This window comes from Branchiostoma floridae, chromosome 8, assembly GCF_000003815.2.
Source record: "Branchiostoma floridae strain S238N-H82 chromosome 8, Bfl_VNyyK, whole genome shotgun sequence".
Taxonomy (NCBI): domain Eukaryota; kingdom Metazoa; phylum Chordata; class Leptocardii; order Amphioxiformes; family Branchiostomatidae; genus Branchiostoma; species Branchiostoma floridae.
Genome location: NC_049986.1, coordinates 14,956,343 through 14,973,615, shown reverse-complemented (window position 1 = coordinate 14,973,615; position 17,273 = coordinate 14,956,343). Strand labels below are relative to the sequence as shown.

General features: G+C 40.6%; 1 protein-coding gene across 1 annotated transcript; it reads left to right on the top strand.

Annotated features, from left to right (window-relative positions):
* Positions 1-12,666: 12,666 nt before the first annotated feature.
* LOC118421424 lies at positions 12,667-16,606 on the top strand. Its single transcript, XM_035828704.1, has 4 exons — positions 12,667-12,834; positions 15,002-15,080; positions 15,756-15,863; positions 16,085-16,606. Exons 1-4 carry the CDS (start codon positions 12,797-12,799, stop codon positions 16,211-16,213), a joined length of 354 nt encoding a protein of 117 aa, XP_035684597.1. The 5' UTR covers positions 12,667-12,796; the 3' UTR covers positions 16,214-16,606.
* Positions 16,607-17,273: the final 667 nt, after the last annotated feature.

Here is a 17,273-nt window from a genome sequence, read left to right as displayed (position 1 = left end):
GGGGCTGCATCACAGATTAGAATCTGTGTCTGAAGGCTTGTTAACTGCAATAACCAGCAGGCCACAGCTCCTGTCCTTGGTGCTGATCCGTGGTTTTTGGCTTCTGTTTGAAGTACATGCAATTTCTTTAACAGAATATAACGCTAGTTCACCTTTATCCGCGGGTTAACCTACATCCGTTGTTTATAGAAAAAAGGTATTTGGAGATAGCGAGTTGACAGACGATGGTTTCAAACCGTATATTAAATATCTTACATGAGTTTCAAACGTCCGTTGACTTGATACTGTATCCCTAAATACCTTGTTTTTATTAACAACGGATAAAGGGTACCCCACCAATAAAGGTGAACTAGTGTTAGACATATAGATTATCTTTTCTAAGTACTTTTTTCAGTTTTTAATCTGAGACATTTACTCCTATGTTCTTTTTCCTGCTTCTCTTTCTTTATTACGCATTACATTTTACATACATAAGTTGCCTCCAGTTTGGCTTCCAATATTATCTGTACTCCTCAATCACAAGGAAACCAGGATACCTAATGGCTCTTTCAATCACCTTGTGTTTTCAGTATTATATTGCCTGTAACAAAGACAAATGGCTATCTGCCATAGGCACTTACAGCAAGCAAATATGACCTTTAAAAACAGACGAGTTGTAACCTGAAGGGACACAGTCTGCAATTAAGTTTCTGGTTAACATACATTCACATAATTCCACCAGGTGCCATTATACCGCCACCTCAAAAAACGTTGTTATAGAGGCCTTTTCAAGATTGTATTCAACACGTAAACATCTGAATTGTATTACATTTAGGATATCTAACATTCAGTGGTCAAGACAATCTTGGGAAGACCTCTATACCAACGTTTTTTGAGGTGGCGGTATTATGGCACCTGGTGGAATTATGATAGTCGATGTTAGATCTGGCAAGGAATGTGGAACACAATATGCTCTCAGAGCAGCATAAATGTCAACATTAATATCTGTTTATTTCAATTAAGACTCAATATCTGTGTCAAAAACTAGGTCTCTGATTATCAGCACATCACGGTTGATGTCCTTGGTGCTGATCAGGACTTAAAACATTTGTGCCAAGCTTCCATTTCAGTTTTGATCTGTAACAACATGTAATACATGTATTTTTGCTTGACACCTTTTCCCTGTCATTCATTCCTGTACTGTACATGATTTCCATGCTTCTGTCTGATCTGTTCTTAAATTATTCTTTTACTCAATATGTTTCTATATACATCATCTTCAGTCTTGAAAAACACATCATTAAATTATGATCCTTTGTATCAGTGCTTCAAGTCTTCAAGAGACATTACCATTATCACGTACAGTAGTCCTAGAATTCTAGCAAACCCACATCATTATACATGTCTATCTCCATTCTAGCGCATGTCTTTTCTTGGCACTATCAAAACTGTCCTTGATAAAAAGTAATGTCTGTCTGTCAAAGTCATTTAGTGAAAGCAAGTATGACCTTCTAAAAGGAAGCTCATACAGCCCAAAAGTGACACAGACTGTAATGAGATTTTCTGACTGACAGCTCTGGCATTTCATACTGTCACGTTATCAGGACAACTGTCAAGGTGGAGTACTGTTAGGATCCTTGATTCTTTGTCAAGCAGAAATGAATAGAAGCCTTTCTGCATCATGGTATGCACTGTATACAATGAAATGGATAAGGAAAAAGATAACAAGATATTGTGTCGGGAGTATATCCTTACCATTTTCAAAATACCATCATGATGATTCTTTGCAGTCCTTAGGCTAATGGAGTAACCGTTCTTAGAAGGTAAACCACCTTTCCTTAGGAGGTAATTACAAAGCTAATGCCCTCACCCAGATTACGCCATGCTGCCATGGCAACAGAAAAACCAATTACGTATCCTCCATGTGATGGTGCAGTTTATCCATGTGTGCTATAAGCCTAATATCTAGGTTAATAAGCAATAAAGCAGAGGTTGTACAAGGGTTACCGGCCAGTCAAAGCAATATATTATTCTTTTTTGTATACAAAAGCAAAATATCTAAAGCTATATGATAGTAGTTTCAACCAACACAGTTTGGGGTTAAGACTACCTCACCTTATTTAGATTACGTATTAGGCTTTTTTTTCTCCGTATCCCACTGGTAACTGTCATGGGAGTCATAGATCCTGGACCACTGGTTGCTTCAAATTTGGAAATGCATTTTTCAGACTTTATTACCAGGTAACACCATATTTGACAGCCCTATAATCCATCATGCTTCTTCCAATGCTATTATAGTAATCTTTGTTTATTCAAAGCCTATATATCATTATTGTGGTTTGCTTTCAAAGATTGCTATTATAGATTTTACATGGCATTGCCTGATTTTTTGCCGAAGTAAACAGAGAGGATTTTTTGCTAAAGTAAACAGAGATCTTCAGTGATAAGTTCTGTTTCTATGTACAACCCACCCTACAGTGTCTGTGTTTTCATAATGGAACTTCCACAAGGCAGTATAACAAAGATGTTTTACCTCTGATAAAGATTTATGCACCTGTTGCGCTTTTCTAGGTCAACAACCCAGAATGAGGTCATAAGTTTATCTCCTCTGAGAGAGTACAAAATCCCCATACAGAAAACATGTCAAATCTCATTTGTTAGTGCTTGTAGAAGCTAGAATCTATTTGTCAAAATTATTCTACAACTGATCAGGCTGTAATTTGATAGAATTAACCTGAATCTCTATTTTAATACTGGCTGCTGTGAACATTGCAGCTATACATTCAATTATGGGGGGGGGGGGGGGGGGGATAAGAGAGTTTATCTTCAGATGCAAACCATTATACATTAAATCATTTTACTCAAATCCATTTATCTATCTAAACTCTTGTATCCACAAAGTCAGCATCCTTTGTACACAGTCGATTAATTTGGGCATGGGAGGGGTTGAAATGCATTCTCAAACAGCATCGATTCCTAGAGATCAAGCCTCTTTAGGGACAAGAACCACATAACCTACTTCTATTGTTGACCTCCCTGTGACACGTCTGTCATTGCCTATATAAAACGGTGAATGGCCATCGTATGTCTGCTGTTTATCGCCATCAACCCAGCGGATTCATGAGCTGCATCCTAATATTCAATTTCTGTGCTGAGTGACGTGGAGTTAAGATATTGGCTAGCACGTTCTTTGAATTCATGTATTACTGATTGATATGAACAGTTATGAAACAGTCATTATTCCGATTGATATGTTTGAAAACATTTTATCACAGAAAAGTGGACCCAAAAGGATTCTTACGCAAAAACTATTCTCATATTGTGAGAATATGAAATTATTTGACAAATGCAGTATATTTGCATATGGATGAATAAGTGAGAACTAACTTTAAACTATTATTATAGTAAAAACATTGGGCTCATGAACCCTAAAAAAAATCTCAATTTCATTTGTCTTGGCACAATGTCGGACATTTTCACAGGAGGAAACATCTTACAGATTATCACAGTAACTGTCTTTCATCAAGTTAACTTTATTTTTCTGGAAAATCCCCAGGCCAATGTTTGTTTGTCATAGTCACCTTTGGATATGGAAAGCCTTACAAACACAAAAAATCTCAAATGCACCTAAAGATAGATTTCTACACTTTATCATGCTGAATAATCTATGGTTGAAAGACCGCCAAGTTTTGTGGTGTGAAGAAGCCCACAGCCTTTATTAAGGTTTCTGACAGTTGCACGGCACACACTGGTAAACCTGCCCAACTGGAAGCAAAACCATCCATCTCAAGCCTAATAGAAAAATCAATTCATTCCACCAGATATGATCTTTTCATGTCAACTGATTAGCCTCTAATCTGAATTATGCTATCATGTAGAAGGTTGTTGTGGGATATGGATGTGCACAAAATAGATTGATAAATTTGGTTATCACAAGGTAAAATTAAAAGACAGAAATATCTAGCATTAGTAGCTGTTACCTAAAATGAATGTTTGATAGACATCAATTTATTCATAAATTTTTCACTGGCTTTTTTATATCAGAAAAAATAGTGTACACAAATTCACCAGATTAACAGCCAACAACATTACATTTGAGTGCTGGATCAGCCTTTATTTATACCATGATATCAGATTTGCTGTAGAATGACAGCTTTAGCCTAAACTGTCCATACCACAGGGACCTGCATTATTACACCTATTTATAGTCCATTTCGTGAGTTGGCACTCAGGAGATGAAGTCCTTGCTAATTTTGGGATCTCGACTCCCTGTCATATGTTAAAGACATGACAGAAATGACTGGTATTTCCTTGGGGAGAGCGCAGGCTTAAGGCTGAGTCACTGGGAGGAGAAGACGGCACAAATATGGTCCTTGTCCTTGTATCTGTGTTGGAAATGGTTGACTATGCTAAGGGGCATGAATAAGCAAGAAAATCAAACTCTCCAAAGCACCAAGCTCTTGGATAGTAGCCCAGAACATAATGTTTCTAATTTTTAAAATTGCAGCACTTTCCAGTTGTGTGCGCGTCAGAGTTACTGTCACCTTGTATACTTGGCTGGCTAGACATAATCTGACTGAGTCAAATCCATCTATATCAGATGAAAATTCTAAATCAAAGGCTATACACAAGACTTAGTACATTAGGTGGCTCCCTATATACCTGTTTTTAATACACATGTTCTAGATGCACCTGTACAAAAATACACCTGTACAAAATACATCTACTACACTACTGTATATCAAATACACCTGTACCAAATATACCTGTTTCCATATACACCTGTTTTAAATGCACCTGTTCCAAATGCACCTGTTCCAAATACACCTGTTTTTAATACACTTGTCTCCAAAGACACCTGTTTTGAATACACCTGTTTCCAAATACACCTGTTTTATATGTATATGTAACAAATGCACCTGTTCCAAATACACCTGTTTAGAATACACCTGTTCCAAATACACCTATTAATGCTATAACAGCACCCCAAACCTGTACTTACCGGTAGTACAAATTGCTTTAATCTCTACCTGTCAAAGTCTAAAGGGGCAGCCATATGTCGAAGGCCATTTACGAGCTTATCAATCTACAAACAACTGCACCAGAAAGGCACTGCTTACACTGTGATTATACTGTACAATCTGTAGCTATTCAAGGGGGCAAAGTCCCTGTGACTGTCCTGAATAGGCCCATTTATATCATGACAAAATGTCTGTTTGCTGAAAAAAGGGTAGGTGAAGGACAAATGATTTTTAGAAAAAGCTCAATTCAGTTTCCTTGTTAAGGGGAGGAGAATACAGATACCCCCCAACCCAACTAAGATGGCAATCTTTTCGAGTTTACCTAAAAGTCTGAAGTGACAGTTGCCAGGATTTAAACACACAACCTTTAGCCCCAAGGTAAGGCCGTGGACCATGTACACTCTATAAGAGTGTCTATAATACAGAATAGGTCACAATAATGCTTCTCCCAGCAAACCTTTGTTTCTGAAAGGTCAACACTGGTTTTCACTGACCTGAAACACTCTCTTGGCATTTGCAAAACAATGATTGCTTTTTGTTGTGACAATTGCCGTAGAAAATAAGTACTTCTAGCACCAAAATAACCTGACATCGACTTTTAAAAACAGCAGGCTTTTGGGGTGGGGCACTGGAAAATTTCTGTCCGACTAGTTCGACAGAAATCCATACAAAGGAAGTCTTTGGAGTCCAATACATTTCTCAACAGATAAGGCGCATGCCATAAAAATCATCTTTATTTCAGAAATTCAGACCCTACATTTTGTATATTTCCTGATAGACAGCTCTGTAAAAATCATATAAAAATCATTCAAAGTTCTACTCAGTGCTTCGGCAGTAAGTTGGTATGTGCTTTTGTTGTTTTTAATGCTTAGGGAAAGTTGCCAAACATTCAGTGAACCAAGAAGAATGTATTCTATGCACATCACCACCATGTCAGCCACTCCTTACCATCAGATAACATTACAACAAACAAAGAGAATAACAGACAAGGTTTGAGAGGTGTCAGTGGGTGATACATGGTTCCATCCAGGGCTGTCTCCAGGACCATCTGTCCTCAGCATGGATTTTACTTGCTTCGTGGGACAGAAAAAAAATTCACTTCGTCCATAAAAAAATCTGCTTTCCATGACATTACATTTATTTCTGTTAAAGCTATAATGAAATGACAGATTCAACGAAGAAAATGAACAACACGGGCTCCCAAACAATTATGGGGGAGGGGCAGAAAAAATTCTGGGGACAGCCCTGGTTCTATCTCCGATAGAAAGTCATTCACGAGTTTAACCTCATCTCCACTCAAAATATCGTATTACTACCTGTTAAGTGCTTTTTTTTTAATCATTGCTCTATGTCTTACGGGGACAGAACTAAAGGTGAACCATCTCTACCCATGACCTGCTTGTTTAGTTAATTTCCCTTTAAGACCAATCTAATGCATTTTTCAGCATGTTCTATCATTGATACATACACACAAATAATCATTATCACTCATTTCCCACAAAAAATTGTGGCGCAGAATTCTGCCATTTACCTAACCTATAATTATCTGGTATCTCCCAGATAAGGCCAGGTTGTACCACATATTATCCCTTTAAAGTGACGGCTGTTAGAAGTGACAAAGCCTTTCTACAAAACAGGTTTGCATTGACACACAAGACTGACCCAGGTGCCTTGTGTGTATTGGCCCAATATTGGTGAAGTTATTGCAAGCAAGTGACCTCTAAATCCTGACATTTTTACCAGCGACCCCTGGTTGCTAAGCGATCATGTTTACATTCTCACATACTGGGAGGATTAAGGTAGGGCTGAAAGCGGGAAAGACATCGGCTTTGGGCAGCACCTGAGCTTACCGGACAGAGGCCCAAGCTGTTATTGCATTGCATACATATTGATGATTACTGAAACAACAGTTTTCTTTTTATTTAAGGTAATAGTAGACTTAGGAACAAGAATGCTACCTCCTTTAGGGCTGACTTTTTGTGGTCTCTAAGTATTACTATTAGGGTGATTTTACCACTTAGTATTCTCTATATCACAGTCAAACCCTGTACATAGGAGCATTTGCTTACTCTTAAACCAGACCACAAAATGTCAATAAGAAGTCAGATAGTGTTTGCCCTCCAAAGCAGTGTACAGACTATGTATAGGTCAGATGTACTTAGGATTAGGATTACTAATGACATGTTTACATAACAATGATTGCATTTGTAAATACAGTAGAATTGAAAATTCAGACATCTCATTATGCATTAAACAAAACTTGACCTCAAAATATTTGTGTGGTTGCTTCCTCTATTTTGATAGCTTAAGACTCGGTGGTGACTGAGTAGGTGATATAGTGTTACACCTGTGTATTGTGTGTGTACTGGACTCACCATTGTTGTAGCTCCTTTTCAGTAACTGCAATGAAAACAACAATGGAAAAACTTGTCTGTGATTTTCACAGAATGGATGAAAGGAGCAAATTGACATGGGGAAGAAAGTAATATGATATTTGGGTTTCTAGTTATGAAGTATACTCTCATTCACAAGGGGCTTCAGACAAGGATACAACAATTCCATAGTTTGATTTTAAAAATGTCAACGTTACTGATAATAACTGTGAGCCTGTTACTGTGATTGCTATGAAACCAGTTGGCTGAATGGTATATATCACATATCAAGTATAACCCTTAAAATATACCTTAAGGGTATCAATATTGCGCACACACTCGCACACTTGGGCGCAGGTGCATCTCCAGCTTGCACTAACGTTAGAAGCCGGGTGCATTTTTAGATGTTAGATTACATTTCGTCGTTAGCAACAAAGCGCTCACAAAGTGTCTTTTCATTCGAAAAGGACAAATCTAATGCCTATTTACGAATGAGAGAGCGACAAAAAAGCCGGACGCGTGGTAGATGTTGTGGAAATTGATTGGAGTTTCCCTGGAAATAGATGGCATGTGCCGCTTCCATGCGGCATGTCCTGGGCATGCACCTGCTAGTAATAGCGCCCCATGTAAACACGGACCGGGGCGATCTAACATTCACTCCCAGTCGTGCGGCTACTCACAGTAGGTTTTCTGCGTCAGTTCCTTGACTAGTGATGGGTCGAGCTTGCTGTTCTTCTTGCCCATGCTTCGCTACTCAGCACACCGTGGCGGCTTGGAGCAGCCGTCGGTGAGAGTCCTCCCTATCGCCGTAAACACCGCCGCGGAAAAACCGGGCGATCACGCTGCAATATTTGCCGCTGTAGGGGTTGATCCGCCTCTTAACTCGGGAAAATTGGCAGCACTTTTCGTCTGATCACGACCTGCTGCGCTCGCAGTTGTCGCCCACGCCTGGCTCGTCGGGGGAATGCATCATTTTCCGGACAGTAAAGTTGACTCGAGGTGCTTCTCCGCTTCTAGGGACGACAACGTGCGATACCGATCACCCACCCAGGTGGTGGACCCAGGGACGGACCAGTACTGCTCACGACGTGGGTGTACAATCCACTTCCACCCACAACTATACAGACTAACATTGTATGAAGACTAAAACCTTTGATACAAAACCTGCCAGTTACAAAAATTAAAAGTCTACTCAAGATTGACTGACACACATCACTCACTATGCTGTACGACAGTATAACGGACTGTCCCCGAAAACCCAACACAGATTCGCGACCGGATAACGCACTCCGCAATACGCGTAGGGAAAATGACGCCAATTAGTGCACCTGACTGTAGCGACCTTTCACAACCTTTCCACCCGTCTAAAGGGATGTCGTATATCTTTTGAATACTACAGAAGCTACTGGTGGATGATTTAGATTACTTGACGCTTTGATGTAAAAAAACATCAAATCTTTCGGCGGATGAATCTAAATTGGATTAGGGTGAAGCGCTCCCGGGCGACAGACAGCACTACAGGTGCATGTAGACAACTGCAACAAATCTGAAGCTTAAAATCGGAAAACGTGAAGAAAAAAAATTAAAAAAGCGATTCAATCTATTCCGTAACAGGAGAATCAAGGCACTACTTATTAAACGCTTAAGTCCAAGTGCGCGTTGGGAATGGTGACAGGTGTCTCTCTAATGGAAGCTTTTCAATTCAGTCCGTGCCCTTTCAAAATTCATCAAAACCCTAATCATGTGCCGCAGTAGAAAGAAAGCTTAAGATTATGCCGCCGGATACTATCGCCTCCTGACTGCTAGATGTGTGGGCTGGGTTGTTTTCTTGCCTTTGCGGAATGCGTTTAATCTATATACACTGGGAAGAAGGTTTTGTCCATGTAATAGGCTCCCGTTTTACTTCTTTCATGATGACGCGGCCACAGGTGCCTCTGCTGGCACAGGCAATCAATGGGTTGACGTAGTTTTGCTGTTTTCTTTTATTTCTCTCGATGTCCACAAGTGTCTGTGAAATACTGGACACAGCATGGGCAACTCGCACTTAGTAGATCGGAATATTCGGTATCTGACACCTGACTTTCGTGAAAAAAAGGTGAAATCGTTTTGGCCGAATGTCTTCTTCATCCCTTTATATTCCTCGCGACACCGAGCACTTCAAAGTTCAATTCCAGAGTCGCGCCGCCATTTTATGCAGTGTGAATCCATCCGTCTCGCAGAATGATTTAATAATCTGGCAAGTCGCCATGATGGTAATGTAATACACTGTAAAACAGTAATGGAGAATTGCGTTATTCCCTGCATTATAGGATCAAAGAGCATACAGGGTGCTTTCGCTTCTTCTCAACATCCTTTTATCTCAACACCATTAGTATTGAACGCTTAAGTGATGCAAAATATCATCTTCAGTGATCTTTGATGTTCTGGTTATACGTTTTATAACTTTTCCCCATATAAAAGAATAACAGTACTAGTATTACGTACTTCGTTTCTCAATGCTTATAGCTAGACATGAGGGTAAGAACGTGCAAATAACGATCGTCATCATAAGAAACAAGTCATCATGTTGTTTTGTAAATCAGGGCGAGACAACTCTGACTTTCAAAGATTTTAGTTTGTGAAAAAAACAGATATCATTCTTTCATTCGTTATAGGTAGTAATATATCATATAGCCCAACACCAGCGCGCCTCTTTTTCTTCACAAAAATATCTCCATTTTTCACGTAGATAAATACGCCCACATGACAAGTTCCCATGGGATCATTCCTTGATCTGCACAGGGCTCCAGACAAGTATCCCTGGTGCACAAATATGATGAGAAAAGTACGATATGAGCCTCGTACTACGGAAAATAAGGCTTGAAAATGACAAATCCTCAATAGCTAGCCAGATGGCCGTAAGATTCATGATTGTGAAATACGTAACGTTATATCCGGGAGGCACAACATCGCACTAAATCTGAATCTGCAGTACCGAGTACGACCGCAAGAGGCACTTGCAGTACGGTATTACCTTCAGTTATCAGTGGCACAAATTTCATGACACATCAGCAGTAAAGGCAAACAACCTTGTAGAATTGATAACTCAAGACCTGTAGCTCAATCAATAAGGGAGTGGCTATACATCGGTGATTTGTTTGATTGGAGAGGCTACTACGTATACTTTCCCCGGTGTTGTCCATTCCAGCGAGAGCCACAGGATTATACTTCTGTGTGATACAAATCAAGATTTTATCAGGCGTCGTAGGAACACTAAACTGCAAACATGTTATCAATTTAAAAATATTTGCATAGGTAACAGATTGCGCCTGCGTCAACCATACGCGTGTGACAATATATATGCTGGTATGGGCGCTGTCATGTACATAGGTCGCGCGATTGTCGTACCGTATGATGGCCAACATCGGGCATTTAGGAGGACAGAATGCACGTCTCCTGCAAAGTTCAACTGCCTTGGTACACAAAATGCTGGTTTGGATCCATGTCGGTGGATGGTTCTGTCACGGCCTACTTGAAAATCTTATGGCATCAAAATCGTACGACGATTGCACGGCCTATGTGACCGCGCCCTATCCGATCAGGCGCGTAGTCAGAAATGCGGCGACAATCGAAAAGCTAGTGTGGACAATTAGCAAAGTCAATCCTAAATATAAAGGCCATGGCACCTATTGCCCCACATGGCAGCCTGTGGGTGCATTCTCTGTCAGTCAGTCTATACAGACTACGACATTTTTCTACGCAAAAAGAACCTAGGCGACAGAGACGACTACAATACAAAGGTGTACAAATTTGATACAAAATGCATAATATTAAACATTGCATCTTAACAATTTCTAATGCAGAGTCCAGAGTTCATTTCAAGGGGCCTGTTTGCCGATGGCCGCATACCGTCGGTGTTTTTTTTTTCAGCCTCCTTGACCTCCCATCCTCTGTGAACCGCTTCAGCGCCCTCCCTTACTACTATGCGCCATCTAGCCCGGTCACTTGCCAGAGTCTCCAACTGCTGATGACTGCATACCAGCCAGGCCAAGGCTATTACTATAGTACTTATTAGAACAGGTCAGCAAAACGACATTATCCACAGGGCAGTGAACCAAGTGTCATCATACCCCTGTCACATTATCCACGATCTTCGGGCGTATAGCAGGAAGGTCAGCCATATTTAAGATCGACAGAGGGTTGCGCGTATTTTTCACCTGAAAACCGTCCCTGTTATGCGTCCCTGTCATGCTTTGTACCTTGTACAATTGTTGTACAATAAAGTTATTATCATAAGCGAGGCTCGGGCGATTGCCACAGAATCGTCGTCCGATCGATTTTCGCCAAATGTGACAGGGGTATCAGGAAGACCTGTCTCGTGACGTAACGTCCAAGCGTCGAACGTCCGCTAGTGCAATCCTAATTGTTTGTTGACCTTTCTCTAGTAGAAAAAAACTTATCTAGAAGGAAACTACTCTGACATTTAGTAACGAACAACAACTCCCAATTGCAATTTTTCGAAAATGTGTTTTATACTGCTCAGCACTTTTAAACTATTCAAGGCCCCTTCATGTTGAAAAGGAACTTTGGCTTTATATATATCACTATCTTCAAGTGAGACTTTGATGCAATGTTTTGTCACCTCAAAAGCTATACAGTATCTTAATCAACAAGCTACACGCGTATCAATAATGCTAGGTTCTGTCTAATTTTGGGTCGATTGATTTTTAGAGAACCAAACGTCCCTAGCTGTGTCAGCGTATTTTACATAAGCCTATGCTGGTTAGATTATATGAACGACATCCTCCGGCCAGGAACCCCAAAACTGATGGAAAAGATTTGTCAAAACAAAAATTTTCATTCATTGTGAAATATATGTAAGTGGTAAGGAAGGTTGGACTAATGACGTAACACACAGAATACCGAACGATAGATTCTCTATATTTGTTCTTTCACGTCTTCTGCCTTGATCTTGTAATTGGCGTTGGCATTCTATGACATTAGTATATGTTTTTTCGATAATTTTTCGTTAATCTAAGGCATATATTTGTTCATTTTGTACTTCTCTATTTACAGCATAATTAGAAACTTTCTTGTGTGGAAACGGCCGAAAATCGATGCGTAGACCAATGTCATCCATATAATCAAATCAACATGGCCTAAGCTGACATAGGCTGTTTTAATTTTACATGGCAGCTGTGCCCATACTTTATGTACATGCACCAATTGGTCTATATTAAGCCATTTCATTGATTTGTGTAGCCGTACCACCAGGCACAACTCCCTTCCGTCCACACGGATGTCTGTTGTTTTCCTAGCCTCTCAGGTCCGGTCAGTCGGAAACAGAACATTGCGCAGACATACAGGGTATACATTAGCTGTGGTGCAGGTTACATACTTATCACGTAGATAAGCAGTTCAGGAGAGCCAAAACCAGCCAAAATAATGGCCCTACTGCCGATCACCCTGTACGGTCCAACTGGGTAACTTCCCATTATTGCACACGCCGGCTAATTGCACGAAATACGCTAGCAAATTGGATGTGTGATTAAACGGCTTCTACTTTACTTATAAAACGCCATTGAGCAATTCCCGAAATTCCTGTGGAGAACTTGAAGAGAAGCTCCAACTTTGGACGAACCATTTTGTTTCCTGCTTCTTTAGAAGAACAAATACATGTACATATAGCGCGTTATCCTAAATCTAAATCTAGTTGGTGTTGTTGCCATTTTTGTCATTCTAGATTTGCTACTATCTTTTCAATAATAATCTCCCGTATGCTATCTATTATACCGCTGTCCACAAGTTACAATTAAAGCCGTGTCCATCAGAACCTGCCGTAGTACCGTTAACGTTGCGTCTGTAAACCGCTTCAATGGTCCTGTCGCCCAGTCAACAAGAACGAGACTTGTTTGACTGCAGTGCGCTTCAGGCGGCCGAGCATACTCTCCAAGCAGAAGTTGGTGGATAAAATCGTGACCTTTTCCTTTCATCAATTTTTGGTGGGAGTGCCGGTGTGACAGCGATTTCGCCCCCCCCGGGGGTTTTGGCCCCCCCCTTGGCCCCCCCCCGGGGGGGGGGGGGGGCGAGATCACTAGCGTTTTCGCCCCCCTTTAGCGTTTTCGCTTCCCCCCCAAGAGCAGCTGGTTACTACATATTACAGGTGCGCTACCTGGTACTATACTGCACCTGGTATAGTACCGTATATGGTGTGTTACCTGGTACCTATATGGAACCTTATTACCGTACCGTAAGATGTCATACCTCGAAAGTCGATACTATATTGTTCGGTGCAAACATGACATTGAAATGAAAAAGACAATTTTTGCAGCTGAGGTGGCATAAAAACAGTGCTACTGCGAACGTATAAATCAACACCATCCGAGTGTGATACGGAATACGTCAGCTATATGTTTTCAATTTGTCAGTGTTTTCTTTCTTGTACTGGAAACATTTCCACAGCACTAACAAAAACACACGTGAATAATAGTTTCTCATTATAAACACTATCTACGCGCAAGTTGATATAGCTGTTGCTAAATGCTACACAAACACTGGTAAAGTACCAGTCTTAAGAAACACGGGTAAATGCATCAGTTCCTAAATACTAGAAAAACAGTCATGTTGGAGGTGAAGATATCTCTTGGCCAGGTGCATATACCAAAATGTGCGTTATTCTAATTAATACCTAATATTTGCATAATTAATAAAGACATTACATAGTTCTTTTGTGGTCACTTCATGGTAGAGACTTCATATTGGAGATATATAGGTTGCTTGGGGACAGGTGAATACAATGGAATACATCTTATGTCAAGACTCAGGTATATGCAATAATGGGAATACAAGGGACCCAACCCTCCTTGTCTGAAACAAGTTCAACTATCTTATTACCATGTAATTACGTTAATATTGATACTATGAATGGAGTTATGTATGAAACTCGTGTACTTATATCATTCTGAAACTGCATTTTGTGATTTATACCAATCAACTTCTAAAATGTCACGTAAACCCGTTTTTTTGGGGGGGGCGAAATCGCTAAAGGGGGGCGAGGTAGGGGGGCGAGATCACTAGCCGGGGAGGGCGAGATCGCTAGTGATTTCGCCCCGGGGGGGCGAGATCGCTAGTGATTTCGCCCCGGGGGGGGGGGGAGATCGCTAGTGATTTCGCCCCCGGGGGGGGCGAGATCACTGTCACACCTGTCGAAAACAAATAGATGAAGGAAAAGGATTTTCCCACCAACCTCTTGCTTGGAGAGTGGCCGAGCAAAGCATTAATTGTTCATTTCTTGAAAGAAATTGACAGACGTCGCTGGCAGTGACAGTCGTTGTTTAACGGCTCAAAAGTCAATTATATAGTCTTAAGTACATTATCATTCATCAGGATACACTCCTAGAACAGTTCTTCTCTCGCATATTTTACACACACGCACACACACACCTGGCAAATTGCAGGTTCTTGACCTAACGGCTATCCACCCAGGCATTTGATCGTGAGGTTATTCACCCCATTAGCGTGTCTTAATCAAGACTATATTATTTGTTGTATGATCTTTTTATATTTAGGTACCTTATCAATATCCGCCACTGATCCTTTAAAATCGGCCAGTACTGTCCATTAACTTACAATTGACTACACTCGATACAGTCTGGACATCGGCTCACCTCAGAAACTCTGCAAGATGAAGACTGCTCTGTTTTTCCTCGTATTCATTGCTGTGGCTGCGGTAAGTTTCCCTCTTTACGCTGTTACAATGCTGTATCGTGACTTGCAATTATAATACAAAGCATTCACTGTTCCTCAAGTAACAGGCGACAGTATAATTCCGGACGAACACTTTAATTCCGAAAAACCTTGATTCATTTCAAAATAGATTAACGAGATGAATTGATATTTGTAATTGTAGATATGATATTATCAAAGGATGATGAATATATAGGTTGCAATTAGATGTCTCCATAAAGAAGGCCAATTCTGCAGAATTCTGCGGATTCTGCCAGAATTCTGGGAACCTGAGCCAGAATTCGGCAGCCTTTCTTCGTAGAGACATTTAATTGCAACTTGCATATTCACTATCCTTTGATATATCATACATACAAATATAAGTTCATCTGGTCAATCTATTTTGAAATTATTAAGGTTTTCCGGAATTCCGGAGTGTTTGTCCATAATTATACTGTTGCCTGTTAAGTTCTAAAACCATGCAAGACGAGTGGCAAAACGTCACATCAGAATAGCATGATCGCCACAGAACCATGACACAGAAACATGCATGGGCTTCTGCCTACTACATAAACATGTTTATAATCCTACAAACACTCGGTATAAATGCGTAGTGATTATTACTTGTGAGGAGGTTTTGTATGTGAGCGATAAAATATGTTGGTTTGTTTGTCATTAGGCTCAGTGGACTCCGTGGAACCCAAATGACCCATGTGACGACGCCGATGACTGCCCGTTGGCGGATGTGTACTGCTGCATCTACAACAAATCTCTTGGCTACAAAAAGGTCAGCTTTGTCTCAAATCTCATAACTTTGGACAGGAATAATGGTTGATGCCTGTAATGTCGGTATCATCTCGCATCTTGGAGACACCACAGATGTGGAGCGTTAAGTTTATTGCAGTCGGTTTTGAAAATTTCATCGAAGGATTAATCGATCAAAGAATCAGACTTTTGGCGACGCCACACAGCACAGACATACTAAATTGTTTTGACTTTTGCTTGCAGTGTGAGCTCACACCGATGGAGGGCTGGGCCTGCTGGCCGGAGACGGACTGCCCATGCGCAAGCGCCGACCTGACGTGCGCCCCGAACCCGAACAGCAGCACGGGGGCTACATGTCAAATCAGTGGCTAAAATCAGAACATGCATATCCGCCATGCAGAGCCTTCCATTGTGATACAATCTCAAGCTAAACCGTTACCGAATTGTAATCTCCAAGCAGATCTCACGGTAGCATAAGATAGTATCAAAAGCTGGTAGAAGAGTGAAGCCGGCTTAGGAGTGTGTTTGCTACAAGGCAAATGCACACCTCTTAGCTGACTACACTCCTTGGCCAGCTTAGTACTATCTTATGCCATCGTAGGATCTGCTTGGAGATTAACCGAACTGCCCAATTGCCCATATATGGCACGATATTCCATCTTTCTTTCTGTGCCGTTCACAGGGAATCATGCCTCCAAATCTCAAGACAATGTAATTTTTCAGTTGGTTTCATCTGATGATAAATAAAATGGATGTGCCATCTCATATTGAATGTATTGTATGTTTCTCTTTTTACATAAACCTAAATAGCTAATTAGCTATGCAAAGACTGGATGCGAAAGGTACTGGCACCACTCACGGTGTCGGATGTATTATCATTATGACAGTGATGGATGCTTATATCATATAAAGAAGACAGGAAGGATCCAAACGAGTCAGTAGTAAACATAGATAATTTTATTTGCAAGTTCTTGCCCGAAGGCTAATTGCGACCTGAAGCAGTATTTGCAAAAAAAAGTAAACATAGTTGACGTTAGATTAGTGGTGCGTACCTAAACTCAATTTCAGGTCCAGATTCAGGTCCAGCAGTTCAGGTTCAGGTCCGGACTTAAAGTCCGGACCTCAACTCATCATCACATATTATGTGCATTTGTTTTAGGGGAAGGGGGGTGGTGCATATAAAATTGCATGTTAGTATGAATGGAAATGCAATGTGAAAATTACATGAAAATGATAGACAGCCAGTGTAAACACGAACTTTTTTGTCTTTTTCCAGTGCATATTTCACTGTCTATGGAAGGTTTTAGATGGTTTAGAACAAAAAAGGGAATATAAGTGACAGATTGCTTTTTGCAAGTCCGGACTTGGCTCCGGACATTTAGAGGGTTTTTTTACATTTTAGGTCCAATTCCAAGTCCGGGCTTTAGGTACG

Excerpts from the sequence above, each read along its gene's own strand:
- LOC118421424 (XM_035828704.1), top strand. The coding sequence starts at position 12,797 with ATGGCCCTACTGCCGATCACCCTGTACGGTCCAACTGG. Across the intron at positions 15,081-15,755 it reads TATTCATTGCTGTGGCTGCG|GCTCAGTGGACTCCGTGGAA; the intron begins GTAAGTTTCCCT and ends GTTTGTCATTAG. Across the intron at positions 15,864-16,084 it reads AATCTCTTGGCTACAAAAAG|TGTGAGCTCACACCGATGGA; the intron begins GTCAGCTTTGTC and ends TTTTGCTTGCAG.